Here is a 17,628-nt window from a genome sequence, read left to right as displayed (position 1 = left end):
TGACCCTCAAATTACGTTAGCCTGTCCACTCACTCAGTCTCCTGCTGGTGCTCATTGACGAAATGAGGACTTTGGTTATTGTAACTAAGATTAAGAGTAAAATCTAATTTACTCCCAATCCCTTTGCCATAAGTGGCCTATTAATTCTCTGTACTAGCCAAAAGAGTGCGAGTGTGAAAGAAGCCTTTGAGGTTTGTGTGTGCAAGTTGACTCTGTTCCTTCACTACTTTGCAGCCAAGTCTTATTAAACCCTGTGCGGCTTCCTGTGTCAGAACTACTGTTGTATAGCTGCACTAAATTCCCCCTCTGGTCTCATATTTTTTATATCAACTTAGAAAATAATCATGAATGAATGTGTATTTAAGCATGTTTTTTTTTCTTTTTTTTTTTTTTTCCTCCACCTTCAAGGACAACAATGTGGATGCCATTCACCCTGGCTATGGTTTCCTCTCTGAGCGTTCAGACTTTGCTCAGGCCTGTGCAGACGCAGGAGTGAGGTTTGTAGGACCAACTCCAGAAACGGTCCGCAAGATGGGAGACAAAGTGGAGGCTCGCTCCCTGGCAATCGGCGCAGGTAAATCAGAATATACAGCACATGCCTTTTTAGGTGGTTAAAATACCGTATGCACGGAGAAGTGCACCTTGACCCGAACAACTGTTACTGTTAAGTGAAGAACTGAACTCATGAAGTTAAAAAATTTAAACCTTTTTTTATTAATTATGATTTTTTAATTTTTTAATCAAGATTGTTGCATCTTGCAAATAATAGATAAAAGAAGCCTGTTGCATTTTGGATAAAAGTTCTGTGGCTGAAATTAATGAGCAAACAGAGAAAAATGGAGAGCTGCTCTTATGGAATAAAACATTACACCATCTATGAAAAGTTGAAGATGCAAAGAGACTGGCTTCTACAACAGACCCCCCCCCCCCAAAAAAAAAAATAAAAACATGGTGGATTACATGAAGACGTATCCACATGCTGCTGGATATGCTAGCATTTTTTGGGGGGCTGTTATTCTTAAAGCATCAATTTTATCACTGGGAGGAAGAAACTTTTTTGTATGTACTAGTTCTGTCATCCGCTGCACAAAACTGATTAAATTGTATTTTTGCGAAAAGAAAACTCATATTTTGAGCCAAAAAACTGTTGACTTTTGATGGAAAACAATATTTCAAACTGAATGAACTCTAGAGAGAATGACTTGTGAACTTTAGCTGTGGTAGTAACATTTCCCATAACTCCACCCCTGTATAGGTGTGCCTGTTGTCCCAGGAACAGATTCCCCCATTTCCAGTATGCATGAGGCGCATGCATTTGCTCAGACATATGGATTTCCCATCATCTTCAAAGCAGCTTACGGAGGAGGCGGTCGAGGCATGAGGGTGGTCCGAGAGTACGAGGTGAGCACTTTTGATGGAAGATGTGACGTAAAGGATTGCTGCCAATTGTCCTGTGAAGAGAAAAACAAATCCACAAAGTTGGTTTTATTTAATAAATTTTGAGTTTTTCTTGAATAAAGGTGAAATTGCTTTAAAATTACAACCTGGTCATCTATCGCTGTAGATGCCAATCACATTGTGTGTTTGAGCCTGTGCTCAGAAATTGCCTCGGTCACTTAGCCTGACTGATCACGATGATTGAGTCTCGTTCTTTTCCATCAGTCAAGGATAATTAGAAAATGCCCTTCAGTAATCTGCCTGAGCAGAGCCAACTTTTCCAGAATTCACTCGGCGTAAAGACTATCATGCGTGTCAGATTTCAGATTCAACACTTGTCATTCAGATATACTCTACCGTGCACATAGAACAAAATTCAGTTAAATTTGTTTTCCGACGGCAGTATTCAGAAATTGTGAACTGTCACTTGTATATTTGATTTTATCCTCTACAACCTTTAAGCAGGAAATTCTCCTGTAACTTAAGTTATAGGATGTAGATTTAAATGCACACGTGATCTGGAGATTGTTATCTAAAGGACAGGGAGGGAGTAAAAAACCTAACGATATAAAGTAATGTGCCCTGAAACTACTCAAATATTGTGTCCATTGGCTGTCAACATACTTTACACAGCTTGGAGGTGAAAAATAACATGGATGTTATCACCCATAAAGCCATGACGGGCTGTCAGTGATGAGCCCAAAGGAAAGGAGTGATGCGTCATGAAAAACTAGGCCTTTTGACTGTTGAATACTTTTCAGTTTAGTTTTGCTGTTAAATTATGACCTTTAAAATATTCTTAAACGCGCCATTTAGTTTCCTCTTCAGCTCTTGTCTGTTTGTGATGTAACTGAACTTGTTTTCAGATGTGATCTTTTGAATGCAGGCTGTTTTTAATGGTTCAGAATCTACTTGAAACAAGAACATGAAATAAAGTGGACACCATCTTCATTATGCAACAATATGTACACTACATAAAATCCAGAGACTTATTGATGGATGACATAATTGGCTTATTAATGACCAGCATTTTTGGTTATTTGTAATTAAATGAGTTTCATTTGCTTAAATGTTTTTTGTCTACACTGATTTTCTGTAACATTAAATTTGCCTGTTTTAATGTTTATTCTGCTCATGCTGGCTTAAAAGCTCGAATTTAACATCTGTTGTCTGGCACTGCAACATTAGTAAATGATCTTTTGGGTCCTTCGTGGTATGTTTTTGTTTTCCTGACTTTACGGGATAATCACTCTGTAGCAAACCAATGCGACACCAATTCCTTATTCCAGTGGTACTGTTTGCTTTCACGGTTTCTGTATAAAACAACTTCAGCATCTTGCCATGACAATGTTGTGATTCCTGTTATGCTCCTACTTGTATCTGGCTCTGTGATTTTTGGACTAAATTATTCTATGGCCTGAGGATTATGGGGACTGGGTATACAAAAGCCAGACAGCAATTTGAAGGTGAATGGAAAATAACATAGTTGCTCCATCACACGTGCAGTACAATTGGATGACACGAGGAAAAAAAAAACAGGATTGGTTTAAAACCTATTAATATGCATGTAAACATGTTCGTTCGACTGAATATGCACAGGTTTTGAGCATCTCAAAACCCAGACTAAAGGCCTCGGTATGCTTCTGTCGCTATCCGTCAATCCGACTCTGTGGTCATTAAACCTTTCGAAGTTCTCGGTCGGGATGTCTGATACGCAAGGCAATTCACCTCCCGATCATTAGGTGTCGCTTTGTTAGACGACCCAATCTTGCGACGTCTATCGTGAAAGTCGTTGATTGATTGTTTACCTTCCGGCTCCGTTCCACTCCTCACAGTGAACGATGGCGGCTGAGAGAGAAAGGCTGTTGTTGGAGCTTGTTGATATTGAAATGCAAATAATTTTGACCAAATGTTGACCGGCACACAGTAAACTCTTTCAAAAATGGCGGTGTTGTGACTGGAAGGAGCTAAACTGGAAAAGTGTTTCCGGAAATGTTGTTAGCTGACCAATCTCAACCCTTGCAGTCTCCGAGTCTCCGTCGCCTCAGATAGATAGGAATTTTGACCGACGCACGCAAGCGACGTAGAGCGTCTCCGGGAGGGTCTCCGTCGACGACTATAAATCAGGCTTTAGATACCGAGATAATGAAAGCACAAAAACAAATTGTGACTGAAAAGCTGCCCATTAAGACCACATGTCAACATCTGGTTGCTCACAGCATTTCCAGGCTGCCTTTTATAAATACTAAAGACCATGTCTGTAGGGAATCATACCTATAAGAATAACCAAAGTTACTGCACAAAGAAGGCAGCAGAATGTGTTGAATGTTTGGTCACATACACTGCAGTGTTGCGCATACTTGAGTCAATAAGTTAATTGTCCTCTCTTCAGTATATGTGCATGGGAGCAAAGAGGTCCAATTAAATGGCAAAGTCTGGATGTAATCCTCATGGGCTTAATAAATACAGTGCTTGACTGTTGCCATGTTCGTGTATGATTTTGTCTGCCCGATGACATCGGAACAGAGACCGCACACACATACGATTGTATTCGGCACAAGGAAAAGCTGTACGGAAATATCAAACATGTTTGATTTGATCCGATGAAACGACCAACGACAAAATCGTTTGTCGGCTGCTACCGCACACCTTTACGATTCCCATGCGAAGTCATCGGGCAGACAAAATCGTACACGAATCGTAAAGGTGTACGCCGGCCTTAAGGGATCAGAGCAGCTTGTCTTGAAAGTGTTTGCAGATAATCTATGGGCTCACTAAGTGATTAACTGACTCATTGCAGTCTGAATGTCCTTCTGTTATTATCAGTATTATAGCTGCAGCGTCCACTGAACCATTGACCCAAATCACATTTTAAGTGACTGGTCAGTGCATTATTGGTTGCGATGGTTTGGAGCTTTATTCACTGATCTGTTCAAAAAGTGGCAGTGCTGTGTTCTGTAACCACTGAACCTCAAAAGTCATGAATCCACTGCAAAGGATGACCTTTTCTGAGTTGTAGCCCAATCTAATTAATTAGTTGTTGACATTTCTAGTTATTCATTAGAGTCGCAAGGGTCTCAGCAGCTTGTGGAGATATGATGTGAGGAAATTGTAAAGAGGTTTCTCGGTACGGTTGGGGCCCCAAGGAACAATGCGTAGGTTGACTTTTTATTTAATTAAGGCCAGCTCATGGGTCACTGGTATGCTGATTTAACAGGGTGGGCCTAACTGTTCACTTTGCATTATAGGACAAGATGTGTATGTTTATGGAGAAGCAAAACAGCCAGATTGGCAGTCATTTTTCTTGTGTTTGACGTGATGTGCTTTTTGAAAGGGGAGTAAACGGCATGCATCAAAGCTCCAGGGGTAAAACATGACGGACGGACTGAACTGATGTAGAAAGACTACAAATGTGATTCTCCTCTTTTAACTTTTAGTCTTTCAGAAGTCTTCTGTCATTTTATCAAAAAGACTACGGGGGCAGGAATGATCTGATAACTTTTGTGCCAGTGACTGAAGTCTTTTTTTTTTTTGGCAACACTGCTTGACTGTCCTCACTCTCAAAAATTTTATTTAATTGTGTTTTTTTTTTTTTTTTTTTTTTTTAAAAGAGAGCTGTATGTTTGTGGCAGCCGGTGGCCTGTTACAGATCGAATGAACAACGCAAGACTAAAGGCTGGTTTTAATTTGCTCAAAGCACATTCTTCTCAAACAAAAATGGTGCTTTTTGCTATTGTGGAGAGAGTGAGCCCCTCAGCCTTGTTTCAGGTCTTGTTTTATCTGAAAAAGGAAAAAAACAAACGTATGACAATACATTTTTATTCCATAGCTGAACATCCTGGCTTCACTCAATGGGTTTAATATTTTTGAAGTTTTTGTCTTTTTGAAAATATTTTGCCCCCAGTGGAAACTCTCCAGGACAAAGGTGGCAGGTAGCAAAACACTTTCAGTGTGAGCTTTCGAGTCAGCATTACGTTTAACACTTATTACTAAATGTCATGGTAAATTCACGATTTCCACTATACCCTGTTGATGATTGTCTTTTAACCCATTATGACTGAAGTAATGCGTACTTGTGTTTAGAGGGTGTCTTGGGTCGTTATGTATTTTTTCCACCAATTTATTCAGCTTTAAGTGAAATTTGAGGTGTACTCAAAGAACCAGGTGTATGGTAAATACAATCATGAGTAGTCAAGTCTTTTTATTGTCAGATACACAGAACAACAGAGTCGAACTGGGCACTGAAATTCTTAGGACAGGACACCGTACAGCAGCTACCATAACATGCCGTAACATGTCATGACATAAGTACAATATAATTAAAGTGAAATACTGCTGTGTGAAATGCCGACCTAAAGATATTTGGTTATGTTGTTAAATGTGGTCTCTTAATAAATGCTTTCAGGTAAAGTTTTGTAATTTCTGGTAAATCTGTGATATCCACGGTGTCCTTTATGTCATTATTGCACTGGTTTCTGAGGAGCTCTTCATACAGAAATAAGTCAGCTTTTAGCAATACTGATGTTTGCAATGGTCTTAGGAACCTGGTAGTTTCCCCTTCAAAACCATCTTTTCTTAAGGCTACAAGATGACTGCTGAGGATTGGCTTATGTTTTTTCTCCCAAAGCTCAGAGAAAGGCAGCATAGTATTGACTCAATGTTTCCCCAGAGTAGGGGACTGGATGGGCTGGCAGGATGTCAGACTGACGAATACAGATCGAGCCATGACCTTCAACATGTTGGGTCGTGATCTACCAGAGATATTGTGTATAATATTCCTCTGAGCCTGTGAACATGTGTTTCAAACTAAATAAATAAAAACAATACATAAATGATGGTAGAAGGGAAATGGAAAAGTTTATAATTATTTATTTTTCCTTCTTGAAGAATCTGCCTTGCCTCCTCAATGGTTGACCTAACTCAGACATGTATGGATTTTTTTTTTTGTTTGTCAGGAACTTGAGGAGAATTACCAGCGGGCCTACTCTGAGGCCCTGACGGCTTTTGGGAACGGAGCCCTGTTTGTTGAGAAATTTATTGAAAAGCCAAGACACATTGAAGTGCAGATCCTTGGTAAGTGCACTCAAAGCTTTGTGTTATGTTTGCCTTGAACCATTTGTCTGTTTGATGTGAATTGAGTTTCATTAACAAAAGGAAAAGTCAAAGTCCTTGTACTCAATAACGGTGCTAAAGGAGGGAAGAGGGGGAGGCGAATGAACCAGAAGGAATGTGATTTATTGGCCAGTAGAGAGTTCTTCAGCTATTATTGCCTCCTTATAGTAAATGTAACTCTGCACACACTTTTCATTGGGTAACTGAAATTCAACACTGACACTTGCAGGCACAGTGGCTGTGCTTGTAGCATATACTCTTGTCTACAGCACCAGTGGATGGTTGCATGTCCAACAAGAGCCATTTGTCAGGCAGCCTTTGTGTTTGTGCAGCATTCAGAATTTACTGTGGTCACTGAATACATTTTTAGGGCTTTCTGGATTATCTTGATTACCTGTTAACAACCATGTCTTTGTCAGCCCCGTTTCCCTCACATATTCTCTCTTTAATGATTCTCCCTTTCTTCTCACTTCTGTTTTTGCTGCTCAGTTTTTGTTCCAGATACCCAACAGCTAGGTTGTTTGTGCATTTTCTACCCAGCTTTCTTCTTTTCTTGCTAGTTTTAAATTTGTTTACACATTTGTGGTGATCATGCAGGTTATATGGTTTAAACTGGCTTTAATTAATCTTTATGTTCAACTGATCATTTTGAAGTATGCCTCATCACTCAATTAACTCCTTGATTTAATTGACTTACATCAACATTTAATTTCCCTCTGGGATAAATAAAGTATTTTTGAATTTGAATTGAATTTGAAAAAGTTTGGGATGCAATTTGACTTGATTTGTAGTCCTGGCACAAATATTAACTACAGTAAATTCCGGACTATAGAGCGCACCTGAATATAAGCTGCACCATCTAAGTTTAAAAAGAAAATCCATTATTTACTTGTATAGGCCGCACCGGATTATAAGCCACGGGTGTCCACATTGTAATATGAGATATTTACACAGAAAGTTACACGTGAGGATTTTTAAACTTTTGATTAAATGCGTATGGTAACATAAACAAATACATACTGCAAATGCTTTTTGTTCCACGAACAGTGCCTGTAACACGGCTAGTTTAAAAAATAAATTAATAAAAATAATTAAATGAATAAAAAATAAAGTCATTGATTGCCTTCATCTTCCTCCCTCACACTAAAACCATCAAAGTCATCTTATTCAGTGTCCGAATTGAACAGCCTCAGAACTTCGTCACCGTTTAATTTAAAAGCTGCATCATATGCATTTCTTTTGTTTTCCATGTTGAGGGTGAGTACAAATGACCGATTTACAATAATTTAGTAGTGCAAGTATGTTTAATTTATCGTACAATTTAATTGGACCACTGTGAACTATTCGTTAATTTTATTGGTCTAATGTTACGAGGCAAAATGTTTTTGGCGGCATGAAAAAAAACATATATTAGCCGCACCGTATTTTAAGCTGCGGTGCTCAGAGCCTGGGAAAAAAGTAGCGGCTTACAGTCCGTAATTTACATAATACTCACATAGGACTGGTATTCTACCAGCAGGTCTTGCCTCCACTTGACTGTGAAATCTATCTTTTTTTTGTTGTTGTAATAAAGCCTCCTGGCTTTTTTTTTTTTTTTTTCTGTTGGTGGAGAGAAAGAGAAATTATCTTGTTTTTGGAAAAGAGAAAAAACAAAACTGCATTAACGTGTAACATTACTTTGATTTTAGATGGGTTTATCCAAAGTGACATGCAAGTGAGGAACCCATTGGAGTCTATGTATGGTTCAGTGTCCTGCCCAAGCATACTTCTTCTCCCTGTAACATGACTGAGTTACTTCACATTGTTGGATTGGTTAAAACATTCTTGTTTTGTTTTTTCCTGGATTTGTCTCACATTTGGCACCTGCTGTCTTTGTTCCTGGTTCAATGTGAGATAAGCAGTTGGCAGATGATTTGGAACTTGTACTTAAATGCAACCACAAACCCCTATTATTATTTTTTTCCCCTGCCTCTTTTTTTTTTTTTATCTTTTCAGGTGATAAATATGGTAATGTCATCCATCTCTACGAGAGGGACTGCTCCATTCAGCGAAGACATCAAAAGGTGAAGACCTCATTTTAAAATTAATTCATCCACATTTAATTTTAGAATTTATTTAATTTATCTTCATGGCATTCTTTCTGAATTTTCGATTAGCTTGAAGTGGATGGTAATGGGGCCTAGGCATTGAATAAAGGTCATGAGTGGGACTCGTGCCTGCAAGCAGTGTCGTCCGCTGTGTGCGCTTTTTATTTTGGCAAACGGGCCATGTAGATGAAATATTAATAAAGAGATTATAAACACTGGTTAACAGCCCCAGAGTATCAGATTGCTCTAAGCAGCAGGGATTGTATTCAAATGACAATTAGCAGCTGCTAATGCTGTGTGGATTGAAGTCTATACAGTGACTGCAGCATTTGCATAATCCTCCACCAAATCTACTTGATCGACAAAAACGGCTTCTTTGAGGTTGCTTGAATTAATTTTTACTCATTACCCAGGGTGATTTTATTAATTTTTTTTTTTTTTATCCAGATTGTTTGGGTTGTAAATGACAAATGAGTAATTGTAGCTTTGTCTAATTAAAAAAAAAAGAAAAAAATGTCTTAATATCACAAAGAGAAAATGGAAATTGTTCTAAAGTCTTAATTCAATATAACAAGGCTTCCATCAGAGGAAGCAGAGCAACATTTGCAATATTCTATTATATAGTCATCTCAGAGCAGTTTTAATCATGAGTTTTCATCACTTTGATCCTTTCACGTTAATAAAAGTATAAATGATAATCATGTTAGTGGCTCTGTTCATGACAGAGCTGCTGGTCTTTGATTCTGTAAGGCTTAAGATGTATTTTCCCTTGATCTTGGCTCTCTTTTAAATCTAAGAAACAATAAGTCGTTTGTTAAAATGGATTTAGTGTGGTTCAGTGACACAGTGGCCCTCATTTATCAAACTTGCGTAAGACGAAAAACGTGCGTAGGTCGTGTGTACGTTCTTTTCTGCGCAAAGGTTGGCATTTATCAAATCCATCGTGAGCGCAGGAAAGATGAAATCGCCACGACAGGTCTGAGGGCGTGTACGCACTTTTCCATTTTGACTTGCGGTGACTGCAACACAGCAGCGTCACTAGTGCGTGCCTCAGGAGTCGCAACAAATCCCTTGGTTAAAATTACAGACTTATCACTTCAAAGAAGGCCCATGTTTTATTTGACTTCAACATAAATATAAACATAAACGCAAATTAAATAAATTAAACAAGTACAACTCCGTAATTGGAAGAGTGATGGCTCATTATTCAACCGCGCACCCTCACACCGAACAGGAGAGGCGCTTTAACACTGCGCATACGCGCACGCGTGCCACTGTGGAGAGGTGTATAGGGCTCCTAAAGCTGGATCTGTCTCTCTGCTGCGGGGGGAACCCTATACGCCCGAAAAGGTATGCAATATTATTATTGCATGCGGGGATCTCCATAACATTGCCCCAAAAAATGGAGTGCCATTTCCAGATGTACATCCAGAGGACCCCGCACCCAGAGATCCCTACCACCAGCCTGCACAGCCAAGAGCGCTCAGGAGGAGAGAGGAACTTATTCAGCGATTCTGACTTTTGGTAAGCATTCTGTTATTCAAGGAAAAAAGAAAGGAGAACGACGATTTCTTTCAGCATTTATTCTGTGACTTCAGTGTTTCATTTATGTCTTTCAATGTACTGTCGATAGATTGCATGGTGTGTGTTAAAGCCATCATCCACTTCACGATCTCTGTTTGTCTTTCTAGGACCTCTGTGGTCAACACGGCTGGCCGGTGTGACGCTGCAGACCGGGGGGCAGAGGCAGAGGCTTCGGATGTTGACGGGGCCGCGTATTCGTCGCGCGGGTCAGGTTGCCCGGATGCCACTTCGGATTCATCTGTGAATGAAAAATATTAGTTTGATTAGGAAACTCATTTGTGTTGAATATTAAAGCAACTGTGTTATTTAAACGTCTTGGGTGTGCAGTCATTCTTACCATTCTCGAGCTCTGACATGGGCGCATCAGTGTCAAGTTTCCCTGGCACGCCCGATGAGGACGTAGCTCCGATCAGGCCAGTCACCCTCTCCTCCAAGGCACTCAAATCCAAACCTGGATCGTACCCCCCCGCCCCCCCCCCGCCCCCGCTGTCCGACATGCTGCGTCGGACAGCTGCGACCTTCTTTTTTTGGCCAATTTCATATCGGACCACTTCTTCCTGATCTTATTGGAGAAAAAGTAAAACATCGTTCAATTTTAGATTTCATTTAATCTGGAGTTCATCACATTTTATTGACCATCACAGTAGGGGAAAATACATAACTCGTCCGGTCTGCGATTTACATCGCCAATGCTGTTGACAGCGTTTCTTTGCCGCCTTTCGTCTATCCATGTCGCAAATTCTAGAGGTGCGGCCTCTCAACCCCCTTTTGTAGAAGGCGTGGTTAGGATCATTACGATGGATTTCAGCCGCCGGATTTATCAACAGCCGCTCGGTTTTACGATGGGATTGGTGTGGTACGCATGTTCTGTAAATCTCACTTGAGCCTCTGCGTACGACGAGTTCTCCGCTTTTATATACGATGCTTTCTACGACGGCTTGATAAATGAGGGCCACTGAGTTTCATCTCTTATGTGCTGTTCATACTGAGTAGGTTTATTTTTTTATTTTTCCAACTCGGATGTGGGTTATATTTCTTTATGCCGATTTAATTTCTGTTGACTGGACTGGACTTAATTGCAGTTTGGTGGAAAAATGCCACTCTTGGTAATGAACCTACAATTATCTACCAACTGTGCGGTCTGCTGCAGCTACATGGAGTATTTTAGCATCTTCCAGATTATTGTCCCAATTTCATCCCCCCACAGCTTTATTGTTTTAGTTTATGCTCTCACCATCGCATATCGCACACCACCTGCCTATGCAGTAAAGGCATTTGATATCAGAGTAAAAAGCAGTGCTTTTAATGTCAGTGGGTCGTAATCTCATTGCACATTGAAGGAAATCATTAGATCCAGTCAGCATCTTTTAACATATAGATCCTGAAGCTGAATAAAGCAACTATTGCTTTAGTTGTTTCTACTCTGATAGTTGGTCTCACACAATATCAATAAGCTCTTAATGTTTTTTAGGTGGTGGAGATTGCCCCTGCTTTCCAGCTGGACCCTCACCTGAGAGACAGACTTCACTCTGATGCTGTTAACCTGGCCAAACAGGTATGGTTATTTGCCACAAAGGCGTGTGTCATGTTTCTTTCTTTGATCCCCTTTTTAGACATGGGATAACCAATGGCTTAACCAATATTTGAAAATGTTGCCATTCATTTTGGTTTATAATCAGTTCAATCTCATAATCTCACTTATAAAATGGTGACGGATGATGAAGCTGCATCTGTTTACAAAAGATTAGTGTTGTACCTCATTTGATGAGACTTTCAGTCAGTCATAGTTGTCCTACAAGTCATGTTATCTCATGACCTGCTGCTACTATTTGCCCGTCAGTTGATGTGACTGCACAAAATTCAATTAGCCTTGTTAATTCATAAGTAAAGGGTATAATTTCTGACATAAATTAGGTGGATATAAGATGGATGCAGCAATGGTGGTCAAAAGTGAAGCGGATGCAGAAGTGCTTTTAAACTGATGGCCTCTAAGTAGTGTTTCCAAAATATTTCAGCTCCAATGAACTCCCAAAATGGTGTTAGTTTTACCCACTAGTTATGAGAATGTGATTAGCTGAAATTACTTCAGTGTCCTGGTGGTCCTTCATTGAAATAATTTCCCTGTTAGATATTGGACTTTGAAGACATGTCTCCCTCTTTCTTTCCCTTTTTTTTTTTTTTCCATTTTGGTTTCAAGTATTGCACTCCTTCTCTTTTGGCAACAGTGAAATGCTGAACTTGAGGCTTCACTGCAGCACTCCACAAACCATATTTATTTATTATTATTTTTTTTTTAAACAACTAAAACAATGTGCTTTGCTAGTGCTAGATCAAGTTCAGAGCTGGTTCAGCTTTAGAACCTGCTAAACCCCAGTTTGCTTTTCCAGTCAAAGAGCAACTGCAAACGGATGTCTCATTGAAGATACTGTTGCTAAAAGCATTTGAGGTTGTGAATCCCGTTTGTAATGCAGATATTTTCAAATGCTGACTCGTATTCATGAGCACCACTGCAAAACACATGAACACTATGGAGTATATTTAAAATGATGTTGCACATTGATGGCTAACTGAATATCCACAGGGTCACACTTGCCTTATTGTCCAAAACTACTTTTTATGACCATTGTAAGGTGTTTGCTATCCTAGGTCATCTCCCCTCGCCTGCTACTTTATCGTCTACCTTTTGACGAACTGAACCGACAAATGTTCTCATCATAGATGTCTTGCCTTCTTTGCGCAGGCACGGTTCATGGATTTTATTTCACAATACTTCTGTAACTTTTTACAGAAATGAAACAAGCTCATTTGGACATGAAGCATTCATGATTGGAAAACATGGCATGTCAGTGTTTCACATCAAGGTAGGCGTCTGCAAGCTGAATGTGCACTTAGTGTTGACCAATCAGAAATGTGGAAGTCTTGAGGAGAAATGACTTCTTGAAACTGAAAAGACCTTCCTGGTGGGGAATTGAAAGCACTGAATTGTATTCAGGACATCTGAACAAATATCCAGTTCTGTCCATTTTTTTTCTAGTCCATAATTGGTTTGCAAAGGGAAAAAAAAAACAGCTTTCTTCTCAGGAATTTTGATGCACTTTCTGTCTGACTCCAATGAGGGGAATTTTGGGCTTTGCCAAACTGACAATGAAACTGTTGTTTGAAAATGGGTGGAAATGGATGTCGGCAATGTAGACGCACTGAATGCAATTCTGCAAATGGGTGAACAGACATTTGGTTACACTTGTTTATTCCGCTTTTCCCTAGTAAAGGAAAACATTTCTTGCAATTTAAAGCTCACCTTGTATTTGGTCTTCTGAAATGATATGTCTTGCCGTAGTGTTGCAGATGAGTTGGCTCAACTATGACAGCATCACTTAAAAGTTGAGCCTCATTGCTCAGAGGAGATTTCAAGAAATGGCCTTTTTGGGTAATGGCCCTATTGAAGAATGGATGGAAGGGAGGAGTGAGAGGAGAAGATGATGGTGAGTTGGCACAGAAATGGCATCTGTGGTTATGTAAGACAGATGGAAACTTACTGTTAGTGTCACCATATGACCTTGATCGAGGAGTGACTTTTTTTTCTCCTATAAGTAATTGTATCGCAACTAAGGCTGCAATGCGTCAACATCATTGATTATGTATTTTCATTCATATGCATAGCACACAAAGGTGTATCACACTGTTTACATGTGGAATTTCTAATGAAACTTTGCTTGGTACTTTTTGCAAAATGGAAATGTCTTTCTTTAAAAGCACAGCTGCTATGCATGAACATCTAAAAAGAAAATGGTTATGTCCAATTGCTGGTTGGTATTAATGCCTTAGAGTTGTCATTTTGTCACCATCTGTAATGTTTAGAGCAAATTCTGTTAATTAAAGTATGTATTCATATAGGGTAGTATGGTTTGTATGGTAAAGCTACCAGTTTCAGTCAGTTACAAGTTAGTTATTTGGCCAATTACAATTATGATCTTTAATTACTTCAAATGCGGATAAATGAAAATTGACATAAAATTATTATCGTACTGCGTTCTATCGCATGCTATTTTGTCCTCTAAGTACAGCACACCCCTTTCAGTGGCACTGATGCCATGAAAGCCCAAACTGACTCTGCCTGGCTGTGCGGATGTTTAGTTCAACCAAAGTTGATGTGATTGAAAGTTTGTTCTCATAGTTGCAACTCTAATCACAACATCCTAAAGCTGTTCTGCATAAAGTAACAAACCTCGTCTCTGTGTGTATTGAAGATCAACAGTGGTGAGCTCTCGTCAATGCCTTTCTCTGCACATTATTTGGTACAAGAATAGCTCTTTAAATGGCAGTTTGGGGTTGCACGATGGTGTGTTGGTTAGCCCCGTCGCCTCACAAGACCCTCGCAAGGTTCGATTCCCGGCTGGGACCTTTCTGTGTGGAGTTTGCATGTTCTTTTTGTGGGTACTCCGGCTTCCTCCCACTGCCCAAAAACATGCATGTCAGGTTGATTGGCGACTCTAAATTGACCATAAGGGTGAGTGTGACTCTGTATTTGTCTCTGTGATGGACTGACTTCTCGCCTAATATGATAGGCTCATAGGCTCCTCCCCTGCGACCCTAAAATTGGAGTAAGCGGGTATAGAGAATGGATGGTATTTTGGACTATGGGTACCAACAGGAGTACTCCGTGTACACATGCACATACATCTCTTAAGAGTACGAGAACCTATCTCAGCTCCTTCACCTATGCAACTTGCTGTCTTAGAGCGTTCAGTTGCATGGAAAAAAATTCTCTTGTTTGCAAACCTCACATTTATGATTAAGTAAACTACATCACTCTCAAACACAACTTAAACTCAGCAGTGCAAACTGTCCATAACTTGTGCACAGGATAGATGTAACTTGCCCTTAAAACATCTACCTTTTTCTTAATGTCATGCAAAAAATAATTGGTCGGGCAGAGGATGGTCTCAAGCGGTCATCATTTTTGGTAAAATTAGCTGTTTAAAAAATTTGTTTAAAATTGTTATGAGGCAAAGAGCACAGAGTAGCAAATTATAAATTCAGTTCACAATCCTTAATGTGAAACGATAACAAAATAAGTGACTCATTAGCAGCTATATTGATGACTAGAAATGTAAATTAGATTGACTTATGATCTAATTTTAAAAACGTGTTGGGTATTTGATTTGCATTAATTTAATTAAGCCTTTAGTAGCCTTCCTGACATGAACTGAATGAGACCAATTCCATGTCTAAAAGAAGAGCTGGTAAAACTTTAAAAATTCAAGTTGTAATTTAATGATGCTTTGCGACAAAGTCTGCAGCAAAAAGACAACATTAGCATCAGTGCGTCTGCCCTCTGACTTTGCACAATCTACTAAAGGAATACTCTTGAGGTCACTGGAAGGAAAAAACATTTTGATTTAATTCCCATGCTGCCAGTGAAAGCCCCTGGTGTACTGGATAAGCCCTAAGAAGTGCATTGCATAGCTCAACAAATGTGAACAAAAAGTCTTGCAGCTCAAGGACCAAACATGCAGCATTTTCAGATCATCACCAGGGGTCTCACTTTCTCTTGCCCTGATCCTCCATTTTTCTTTTTCCAGTCCCTGCTTTCTCACCTTCCCCCACTCAGGTTGTCGCATTAACCTGCTATGTGTTGTGACTTCATTTCACTTCGGAGCTGAGCCCAGCTTTTAGCAGGTATTGAAAAATGCTCCCTAAACAAAGAAGATTAACTTTAGTGGTTCAGAAGTCCCAGATTAGATTCCAAGGCAGCCTGAACTTTTTACTGCAATTATTCCCCATCTTTCTCTTATGTTCTATGTTTTTATCAATTAATCAATAAAAATGTCAACATTTTCTTTCCTATATATTACCAGTTTTTCATTCGTTAGTGTTGGTTATTACAGAATAGTAACACACTTAGGAAGGCCGAATTTGCACCACAGCTGCTAAATTGAACATGGTAAGAGTTTTTTTTAAATGCCTTGTACCAGAAAGGGAGGTTCAGACTATTCCAAGGCTCGGACAAAATTGCACCACAACAATATCTTGACTTTGGTATTAACCTTGTAGCACCCAAGTATATGAATAATCATTGAAAAAAATCATTTTGGCTCTTCTTGCATCCTTTTGGGTGGGAATAAGCCTATTATTATTAATTTTTTATTTTTTTAGAACTTTTGGAATTGGGCTATTTTTTGATAATTTTAGGCAATGTTGCATATTTGCAACTGTGGGCTGTCCTGATTAATTTTGTAATAATACAATTTGGAGACCTGACCTCCCATTACCGCTGTGAAAGGTGGACAAAGCAGACCATACCAAACGAGACCAGAACGAACTAGAACAGACCACCGCAAAGCAGAGTGTAATTCACTGACCCAAGAAAATGATTGCTGTGACAACTGTCGGCACATAAAATGTAATGTAAAAAAATATTACACATGAATGTAAATGATATATGTAAATTTAAAAAATCAAATAATTAGGCTCGCGTTAACTACAGGCTTTGAAATTAATTAATCGAAATTAATCGCATTTTAATCACATATACTTTATCCTTTAGAAAATTAACATTTTCAACAATATTTCAACAAACACAGAACATATCCCTATTTGAAATATGAATGTAGCATGCATGAAAACACAGTATATAGAATCTTGGATGTTAAGCTGCCTTGGGCCCCCGTTAGCTTCCACGCTAGCTGCTACATGTTTAGCGTTGAGGTGATATTTGAGGCTTGATCAGCGGCGGCGCCAGCGATTTTTCGTTGGGGTTGCTATGCAGTTGCTGCATGAATGTGAGGGGTTGCTAGTCAAAACAGCACCCCCCCCGCGCATCAACGCAACAACGTTACTGACCCATTACTCCACCGACTGCATGCAGCCTTGCATAGTGTAATGTAGCCTTGCATACTGTAAACTTTAAGTTATCAGCGGAGCTTACTGCTCACAAGCAGACAGATGTCGCACTGTGCGTTGTGGTGGAACAGCTGAAGGTCCAGGGGCAAGACAGCCCCAGCCCGTGTACGCAACCACACATGCACACACAGGCATACCTGTCCATCTCATTCATTCATAGCCCGTTCACTAAGGATAAAATAGCCAATCCACAAAGGCTACTTTGCCCACTGTGTTCCTCAAATAAGTTTTGATCAACTTCATCTTGGAAAAAAAGAGCGGGGAGTGAATGAGCTACAGTGCGGACTTTCTTTTTCATCTCATCTGACGCACAACAGTTGTAGGCGACAACTTTCAAGAGATAGTTCTACCCGGCGGGCTTCCAACAGTAGCCTCGTACAGTGCTAAATCACACAGGCACAACATTACGTTCAAACTTGTTGCTCACACCAGTCTGTCCGCTGCCACAGCGGACACATAGCCTACTCAAGCCAATCTACTCGCATCACATTATGGCAGAGGAAGC

General features: G+C 39.7%; 1 protein-coding gene across 1 annotated transcript in view; it reads left to right on the top strand.

The window, feature by feature from the left end:
* The window catches only part of pcxb (pyruvate carboxylase b), a 305,729-nt gene that overhangs the window by 22,061 nt on the left and 266,040 nt on the right, over window positions 1-17,628 (top strand). Inside the window, exons 5-9 of the mRNA XM_075450834.1 lie at window positions 409-574; window positions 1,256-1,401; window positions 6,393-6,510; window positions 8,545-8,612; window positions 11,692-11,775. Of these exons, the coding sequence (XP_075306949.1) occupies window positions 409-574; window positions 1,256-1,401; window positions 6,393-6,510; window positions 8,545-8,612; window positions 11,692-11,775 (582 nt within the window). The remainder of the gene's footprint in view (window positions 1-408; window positions 575-1,255; window positions 1,402-6,392; window positions 6,511-8,544; window positions 8,613-11,691; window positions 11,776-17,628) is intronic.

The sequence above is a fragment of the Odontesthes bonariensis genome, chromosome 19, assembly GCF_027942865.1.
Source record: "Odontesthes bonariensis isolate fOdoBon6 chromosome 19, fOdoBon6.hap1, whole genome shotgun sequence".
Classification (NCBI taxonomy): domain Eukaryota; kingdom Metazoa; phylum Chordata; class Actinopteri; order Atheriniformes; family Atherinopsidae; genus Odontesthes; species Odontesthes bonariensis.
The sequence above is the reverse complement of the archived record's forward strand: the minus strand, read 5'-3'. Positions and strand labels throughout refer to the sequence as shown.